This window comes from Pterocles gutturalis, unplaced genomic scaffold (assembly GCF_000699245.1).
Source record: "Pterocles gutturalis isolate BGI_N339 unplaced genomic scaffold, ASM69924v1 scaffold7395, whole genome shotgun sequence".
Classification (NCBI taxonomy): domain Eukaryota; kingdom Metazoa; phylum Chordata; class Aves; order Pterocliformes; family Pteroclidae; genus Pterocles; species Pterocles gutturalis.
Window position 1 is genome coordinate 1 of NW_010145735.1, and position 9671 is coordinate 9671.

A 9671-nucleotide genomic window follows, 5' to 3' on the forward strand; every position below is an offset into this window, starting at 1 on the left:
CGGGTCATTCTATGATTCTATGATTCTTGCAAAAGCACCAACCTCTGGGACGGAGAGAGAGCAACGCCCAGCTTGTCTGGCTGCAGCTGGCTACAGCACTGCACTGCCCATCAGCAGGAGGCGCAGGGTGGGCCAATGGTGCTGCCAGCCTCCCAGTGCTGCTGCTTCTATCTCCCTGACCTATCTGTCCCTAGATAGAGCTGCTGAGTTTGCCAGTTAGTATTAGTTAAGGATACACTTCCTGCTTAGGTTCATCAAAAGCATTATACTTTGGCAGCTGACTGAGTGGTACCAACAACATCCCTTGTTTCCACCTCCCAGCACACCCCGTCTCACCATCTGGGAAGACCAAGTGAAAACCACCACACCTCAGAGACAACCCCCAAGCTGCCTACTCTTGCTTTCCCACATTGGCAGGGGATTACGATAAGCAAATCTCTGTATTTGTCTGCGCCAAAGGCTTACTCCTTCCATAGGTCCTATCAATAAGTCGTAGAGTGCACGGAGTGGGGGTTTGGTGAAGGAAGTCTGCCTCCTAGGAAGAGATGATGTTCCATCCTTCACAGGAGACACGGCACTGCTGAACAGACTGGTCATACTCTGACAGCTCCTGGGGACAAAAGACAAGGGAGAGTTAGCTGCAGAAATCTTACAGGTTGCCGTGACCTCGTAACACTGACAATGAGCCAGTCTGGGTCCATCCAGAGGACTCTGTTCTGTAAAACGCTCCATGGCAGGGCTTTATTCTGCCATTCAGCTTCACACTACAATGACCAACGGCATCCGTGGCAGGATGAACCAGCGGCAGACAGCATGTTACACTGCTATGGGGTTTCTCTACGGACTCAAGTGCCTGAAGTGCTGCTCACAGTCTTTGCTGCATACGTATGGCTGTGTGCAGGCAAACACAACACCCATTAGCAACTGGTTACAATCACAGGAAGATCTGCCCTTGTGGGTTTTGCATCAACAAATCTAGTGTGGTACCAAAAGGAAATACGACAACCGGCCAACAAGAAGACACAAAGATTATGCCTGCACTTGCTGCCACTCCTCTGGACGGTTCCACGAAGTCAGATGCAAGAGCTGACCTGGAGCCCGCTTCTGACATCCCCACAGACAGAGCTCTGCACGTGCTCTCCTGGCATCCCCAGCCACCAAACACCGTCACTGTGAGACGACTGAGACGGCATGCCTACTAAAGTTACTGCCCTGTTGAGGAAATGATGTTGCCCCATTCTGTCTCACTAATCCAGCAGCTGTGCTCCCCAGAAAGGTTATCCTTGGCTTGGTGCCATGAACAACCATTTTATGTGAGAAGAATAACTTTACAGAAAGTTTTGACAGGTGGGCCTTAAAAAAAAGGTGGGGAGGGAAATGAGACATTGAACAGTAACGGTAGTGCAAGGTCTAAGTGTAACCAGAGTCCCCGCTGGGGCTGCCCAGTAATGAACACAACAATCTGGAGCATAAAGGCCACCCATGAGGCAACGCCTTGTCCTCAAGGTGCCACCTGCATTCGATGGAGGGCTTCATGAAATCCCAGCTCAGACCATGCTCTGTGCTGCTGCGCACAGAAAGCCTCCCTCCATTCTGGGTCTCTGTGAAACACAGCGCTGTTCTGCCTCCCAGACACTTTCTGATGCTGTGTGCCTTTGCCAATTTACACAACAGGAAAACATCTATAGTTTTGTCCATGCTTCGTCAGGACACTAATCTGCAACGTCCCTTTTTAAAGCATGGTTACTCAGGATAAATGCCTTGTCTCCGTTCCTTATTTTTACCTCTTGCCTGGATCAATTCTTGGCTATCAACACAGAAAAGAAATAAAAGCAGAAAGTGTTTTTGCACATCCAGGAAATAAAAATAAAACTCAGAACCCCACAGACAGTTGGACAAATTTGCAGACATATTTGCCATACGTATATATATTCATACGTATGCATGCATAGATGCACCGATAGCAGATATACATACACACATACATATAGGCACAATGTCTCTTCATACTACCAGATTAAGCCAAAGTGCAGGAGAAGACAAGGAGAGTAAAAATATTGTACTTGTGCACTCCTACCACTGACAAACCACAAGCCTCAGATATCCCCTGACCTCTTCTGACACGTACCAATAGACAGGTCAGAAAGTTTCTTAGTCCCCTCTCACTGCTGCAACCAGTCTCCAGACCCAGCTCACATCACGTCTAAATCCTGTTCTCTAAATAAAAAATGAAGCTACCACCCATGCTTCCCACTAACAAGGAATTTACATCTTATGGGCCAACAGGGGTAATTTCAGAATGCAAACGGAAGCCTGGTGCCCACCTGCCCATGCTCTCCAATGCAGAGATTCTGCTCAAAGTACGAGTACGCTGCTGCTACTCAGAGCTGCTGGAAACTTGAGTAGGCGACTTGAGCAATAACGACTTCACTGGTGGATCAGCACGGACTCAGCACCACCCGCTCGCCTCTGGACCCCCCTCCGGTACATCCTGCCTGACATACCGGTCTCGAAGGGCAGGAATACCTCCCTGCTCATTCAGGAACCCGGGAGCACACAGAGCTCTCGTCCGACCACAAGTCCCGACGCTCCCAGGCAGCGGCTACTTGCCAGCAGGGGGCACTCGCCAGCCTCACCGCCTGCACGAAGCGATCTGCACACACTAATTTACTGCAGGGAATAGCGATTGCTCTAATCAGCAGAGCCTCCTTCATCTTGGTTTCACAGCCAAGCAGCTCTAGATTTATTCCTTCACCACTCAGATCGCTTTTTATTAGAACAAAATCAAGGGAGTATCATAAATCTTTCACATCTCTTGCCTGTGCGTTTGTGTGCACAAAGAGGGGGAAAATCCGTAGGGGGAGGACGGACAGAGATTTTTGCAGCAGGCAGAGCGGATCTGGAGCCCTGGCCAGCACACTCCCTTTCTTCCAAACCAGTGCGAACAAATGGCTCTCCAGCTGGCTCGCCAGGCATCGGAGTGCAGGCGATTTCAACGTGACCAGACGGAGACTTGAATCCTTTGGCCAAACGCCCCTTCTACAGAGCAGCAGCACTGGCTTCTGGGACGTGGCACTGATCATTTCTACCTTGCTCTTGCAATGCACAGGGGCTCCCTGATTTCTGGAACAGTAAAATCTCTCATCTGGAAGTCTCTGCACACACTCCGCAGTGCCGCTTATTTATAACCCTTTGTGTAAGGCAGCCTGACGTGCAGCAAGCAGAGGAAACAGCACAAACCGGGGCTCAGGACTGCCTGCACGTATCAGCGCTAACTCTGCTTCCGCCCTTTGTCTTGGAGATGCAAGAACAAAGTAATGATCCCATGACAGCTCAGAGAAAGAGGGAGAAAGCCCGTGTCGTGCAAGCCTTGGGCTCAGACTGATTTGGCTACCACCAGCCTCACAGGGCCCAGCTCTGCTTGCGGAGGAGGAGCGTGGCTGGTCCCAGGCAGGAAGGAGGGGTGCACACCACCATCAGCGCAGAGCAGCTCCAGCCTTGGCACTCGCCGGGACTCCGGGCAAGTCATACACCACTCAGGACCCAGCACAGCCGTTCTGGAGGGCTGGGAGTCAGACTCACTGCAGCAGCAGTCTGACAGCCTGAGGACAATGGACATCCATCAGGCCTGTCATTCTGCAAGCCTTCCTCCAAAAGACGCTTCCTAGAGACGCAGCCCTGAATCCACATTCGGAGCCTTGACATACTCACAATGCCAAGCTGTGGGAAGCTCCAGAAAACACTCAGATATGAGCTCCCTCTGGATGCTTTTAAGGATCTGCAATTATCTCCAGAACCCACCAGTGGTTGCACAAAACCCACAGACCACCCAGTACTCTGCTTGTGTGGTCTGTACTAGGGCAGCCGCAGCCACAGCGCTGCACCCTGTCCGGAGAGAAAAAAAGGAGAGCCCCCCCAGCCACTGCTTTCCCATCTGCCCCCCAAAGACCCCACTTGTCCTCGGCCAGCCAGCATCCGCGGTACACCCCTGTCCCTCTGCTCGGGAGGGGTCCGGGTCACCATTCTCCAGGACAAGCTGTCAGGCCCCTGAGGGCATTAACACCCTGAACTGGGGCCTTCACCAACACGCCCTGTGCACGGGCCCAGGAGCTCCGTTTAAGCTGGGGTCTGGGCCTTCAGCCTCTGGTTCAGCTCTGCTGCAGGTACGCTTGTCTCCAGCTCCACCACAGCCCTGCCTGCGCCTGCCCGTGAACCCTGCTGACCCAGAGCCCGACCTCCCGACTGCTGTCCCACAGACTGCGCCCTCCCCACGGACCTGCACAGCCCTCGGGGGCTGCGCCTGACCCCAGTTTCTGCTGCCAGACCCCATCCTGAGTGCACTTGCACACCCGGCTTGGCCTCAGACCTGCCTCAGCACCAGGCACCTGCCGGACAATCTGGACTCTGGCTGCCGTCCCCAGGTCTGTCCTGCTCACTCCAATGGGTGCTGTGGGACTGCGTCCTGCTGCTGCGGCCCCTGTGCTGCAGGCTCTGCTGCTGCGCCTTGCTCCTGGCTCCCCACCCCTCAGGAAGCGGCTGATCCTCGCTGTGCAATGATGTAAGCACAGCTAGCGGGGCCAAATCCAACACAAAGGCAGGGTTCCACACCAGGAGGAGAGGGGAGATATGCTCAGACATCACAGGGTGGTCAGCAGCATGAAACTTGACTCTTACAGGGGCACTACGGTTGCTCTGGAAATCTCTTAACTATGCTTGTAGGACTGGCCATGGACCATGACCATGCTGACTCTGCTGGGAAAAAAACAAGCTCTTTGCAGTCGTGAGGGAAGCTGGGAGATGGCAATGGCCTTGGCAGAAGTGCATTTGCATCTCAAGTCACATTGCTCCTTACCTCCCAGTTTGCCTTTTACAAATTATCACCACAAAGCATGGCAAAAATTGCCCTCAAGGAAGCATATTTTACCCTTTGAGCAGTATCAGGGCTGCTCATATTTTCTGCAGGTACATGGAAGGAGGACCAACTGTATCCCCTGACGGTGGAGAGGCCAAAGAAAAGGTGGGGGAGCTACATCCAGGTACAGGCAGTGATCAAGTCACTTGCTGGAGCAGAAGACAGCTAGCAGGGAGGAAATCAAATTTTAATCTGGAAACCCAACAAAAGTCTACAAGCCCTAAGGAGCAGAAAAAAACAAAGCTGCATAAGACATGAGCAACTGGGACTGTCTTGGGAGCTGTATTAGCGGCATCCACAGCTTAGACAGCTACTGCCCAGTACTGCAGCATCCCTTCAGTGCTTCTTTCTCCTCCAAAGTCCATTTCTTCTAAGACATTCCTTAAGTTAACTGTCAAAGCCCCATGTTTTTGCTTTTCTAAGCAGAACTGCCAAAAAACCCATACTATTCTCTGCTTAAAAGCCAGGTTACCTGACAACAGCAGCCAGAGGGCACCCATCCCAAACCAAGGGCTTCCTTTCAGTCACCCCCTTGTCGCCAGACATGGAGACTAGATGGCTCCAAACAGTCCCAGCATCTCCAGGGTCTCATTTTCTAACACGGGACCTTAACAGCATGTGCAATGCCTGTGCGTGAGGAAACTTGCACTGGCCCCAAGCCATGCAATCTCCCTTGAGGATCTCCAACATTCAAGCACAAGATGTGAACACGCATTCAGGCCCCACATGAGGAATGCAGGGTCTGCCTTGGCAGTAGGGAAGACAAGCTCTTGTTCTCAGCTCCAAGCAGGCCATACTCTTTTTTGTCGCCTGGAGTGCAGAAGCCAAAGCAAACAGATGCCATACCTTCAGTCACTGCTTGTGGGCCATAATTCCGCCATCATCTGAAGCACTACAGCAGCAACAATCCCCTCAGCACCAACCTACAGCTGCACAAACTCACATCAGTACTAGCTGGCAGAAAAGCCATTGCACAGAGGAGGTGAGCTGGAGCCTGGAGCTGCAAGACCACAGCTTGTGCTCTGGCTAACCGTTCAGTTCTGTTGCTTAACCGAAGTCTAGGAGCTCACAGTTCCCTGTTAGAGCTCTAGGCCAGTGCACAGAAACACTTCCTGCTCCCACTTTATTTCTTAATCTGCTCTCTTCCATGCAGATTTTCATCTGCTTCCCTCCCGAAACTTCAGGGCTCTTGCAAGGATGCCTATGGGCCCCTCTGCTCAGAAGGGGACAGTGCTTCACAGCACTAACATGGAGACCTTTTTCCTAAGAGAGATGCTTAATGTTCCCCATACATCCATGCTGTGAAGAATGGGTGGTTACTGCAACCATAAAGGACAGTATCCGTTTGCTGCTCTGTGCCCCCACAACGCAGGGCAATAGGGAGACCACGAGCAATGGCATCGGCTGCACGCTAAACTTGAAATTTAGAGAGAAGCCCATCACCAAGATGTCTCATTCTGCTTGCTGATCGTCACAGTGCTGTTTTCCCACCTGTTCAAGAGGTTGTTCCTGCTGTCCATCCTCAGGAAGCCAGTTGGATCAGTCATTGAGTTCAGTTTGTTATTCATCTCCTCAAACTGCTGGTCCATGATATCCCCAGCTTCACTCTCAGTCTCGCTACTGGCACAGGCTCTGCAAGGGGAACAGAAAGGTGAAGGAGTCACTGATGCAAGACAGAGCAACAGCTTTGTGAAAAATGCTCAACCAGTTTGAGAGAAAATGTTTTTCAGACACAACCTCAACCAAATGCTAAAGTCAAATTTTCCCTGGATTGCATCACCTCCTCTTGTTAGGCACACGAGAGAGTTACAGGCAACTAGAGCTGTCCCTGTGTTGCTATATGGACCACAGGATATCTTGCAAGCACAGTTCCAGGTCAATACAATTTAATAACCCGAATGAATAAGTCCTGACAAAAGCCAGTCACTTTGTGAACACTGAAATGGGGTTAGCCCAGGGCGGGGGGAAGAGAAGGCTGTCCGCAGCTGCCTCCTCCAGCCGCAGGCATGCTCAGTTTTGAGTCCTGGCATAGTCTTGAGTAACATTCACAATAAGTATTTGTAGCTCCTTAAAGAGGCAAAAGCTCGAGTTCATGAACCCAAGAGAGCAGGCCACATGCTCTCCCTGAAGAGAAAGGAGTCTGTTCCAGCACAAGTTCAAGCAGACTTTAAAGTCCCTCACACTTTGTTTTTTTCCAAGTTGCGTTATTTGTCAGCTTAATTAGACCAGCTGAAAGGAACCATTTCCAGCACAAAGAGAAGGCTGCAGCGTGGAACCGAACACCACCACAACACAATCCTGATGACACATCCCATGACAGTATTCCTTCCTCTCCAGGAGCAGAAAATGGGAAGATGTGCCACTCTGGAGGCGCAACAGTACCTACAAACACGCTTACAGCATTATGGAAGGCAACAGCACTTACATTTGGACACAGAAGCACACAACTACAGTGCACTTACGCAAGCTACGAACTGAGAAGTCAGAGTGAAACAGAAGTTTTCACATATGTGCTATACATACTAAAATCCCTCTGTTCTTTGCTGGCAGGCAGAGCCCAGGTTCCAGGGACTGCAGATGACAGCTTCTCCTGGGGGTCTGGTGTGCTGGAGCATGGTGGCACAGCAATGCTGTAGGGAAGCGCTTGATCCACGTAAAAAAATTGACATTCGCCCACACGGCACAGACAAGATTTGTTTGTTTAATTCCCTGCATATCATTTTGAAGTGGGGAAAGAGCTCCTGCCTGGGTTCATACCACACCAGTCCAATGATCTCAGAGACAAGGGTGAAATCCAGAATCCTTAACCAAAGCCGTACCCCTACCATCATCTTGAGGAGAGGAGGAAGCTGACATCACAGGAAATTAAAAACTCATCCCAGAGCCTAAAGACTGAAGGACTCCCTTTGCTAGGAAGAGAAACTGTGGTGACAAACAGTTAATGGAACTGAAAACAGTATCTGCAAATCTGTTACACGAGATTTTGGTAGTGTATAGGCGTATCTAGAGGGTAAGATCCCTGAATCCCTCATCTCACTGGATGCCTAAAGCTCATCCTGCCCCAATGGCAATACTAAATGCTCAGTAACCCTCCAGAGGAACTTCCAGACACCAATATCATGCTCAGAGAAACAGGATCAAACACTATGTTCACAAGAAGTTTTCAGCATAGCAGTACAGATTTTTTCAAATAATTTTGTATCTTGTATCATCACTTATGGATTTTCAGTGTTGTGGTTACAAAAACGTTTATAGATAGCAGCAGAAGAACCAGAAACGAGAAGAGAATCGTTGTGCAGCTACCCCAGGGGAACAGAAACCCTCAGGAGAGAAATCAAACTGCAGACCTAGCTGCAAACCCACACGGATCACACGGACATCGCTTGCCTCCTTGGAGACTAGGGCAGTGAAGCAGAGAAGTTTTCTTCTAGATACATGTTGTCCATCTCAACTCAGACATCTCTTTTGCCTCATCCTTATTAACTTTCCTCTCGTGTCTGGGAGATCAATGTATGGCTCAATTTAGGTTCTTCTGGTCTGGGGAGAGGTTTACTTTCCTCTTTCTTTGCAACCTGTCCAGGTTCACATACGGCCACAAATCTGCTTTTATTCTGCTGTCCGTACCTCACAAGAAAATGCCATGGGTTATGGACTGTGAGGTTTCAGTGCTCTGAAGCAGCATCTCAAAGATTTTGATCAGTCTTCAGTTTGACACCGCATAAAGATTCTGGGACTGCACAACTTGTTTAGCTCTTACAAGATTCAGTTAATTTTAATGATAACAGGCATGTCTAAAACAATCTCAAGGGACTGCAGAAACCCACAAGTAATTCATGTAGCAGATGACTGGCAGGACACAGCAAAAAAATCCTGAGATCTCTCAAGCTGGCAGTGTTCTGAACAAGCACAGGTGACAAACTTCTCTGCCGAAGTTGGATATAATGCCAGCAACAATGCTCAGGCCTGAAGGCGTTATGCAAAAATAGACAATTATTGAGAAATGAATTCCATTCATAAATTGCATATAAATGTTTAGCCAGCTGCCAAGAATCTTGCAAGCTGCACACTGATATACAGATCCTTGATTTTCTTAGGTCTTTTTTATTTTATTTTAATGAGCTTTCTTGGCCAGCAACGCTGGGCTGAAATCATGCTCAGCCCAGCCAGTGTCATTCTGCAGATTTTTTTATCGACAGTTTTAAAAGCGTCACAATTCTTTTATATCAGATGTTCCTGGGCAAGCAGGAATAATGGCTGCTCTTCAGCATTTTGTACGCTTGAATGGCAACACATTATTTCTGTTCAAACTTTCTGCTCCTTAAGCCCTTGCACAGCCCAGCCTGGAAAGGCCGGCCATGCTCCCGGCTGCAGCCCGCAGGTACCGACGCTCCCTTAACACAGGCCGGGGATTCTTCCCCAGGAACCACAGAAAAGGCGTACAAACACACACAGACAGAGGTTACTGCAGAGGGAAGTGTTTCCAGCCCGGGCGCAGAGCAGCAGCCCCGCGGCAGGGCCCGAGCAGCCCTCCTGACAGAGCAGAAGCCAGAGGCACCAGCATTTCCCGCTGCGACCGTCCCTGCTGGTGTCCCGCAGCGGCCCGCGCTGCCTCTCTTGCAGGAGCTGGGCTCCAGCAGCGAGGCCTGGTGGGGCCCCAGAGGTCGCACACGAAGCGCACAGCGCTGATTCCCCACTCACAGCCCAGCGCTCGCTCCAAGCAGCTTGGCAGCGGCTCTTCGGAGCAGTTCCTCGCACTGGG

The 9671-nt window shown here is 50.5% G+C and overlaps 1 protein-coding gene across 1 annotated transcript in view; it reads right to left on the bottom strand.

The window, feature by feature from the left end:
• Window positions 1-465: 465 nt before the first annotated feature.
• The window catches only part of TTC28 (tetratricopeptide repeat domain 28), a gene marked incomplete at both ends in the record, with an annotated part of 45286 nt that continues 36080 nt past the window's right edge, over window positions 466-9671 (bottom strand). The window contains 2 exons of the mRNA XM_010085472.1: window positions 466-610; window positions 6404-6544. Coding sequence (XP_010083774.1) covers window positions 466-610; window positions 6404-6544 — 286 coding nt within the window. The remainder of the gene's footprint in view (window positions 611-6403; window positions 6545-9671) is intronic.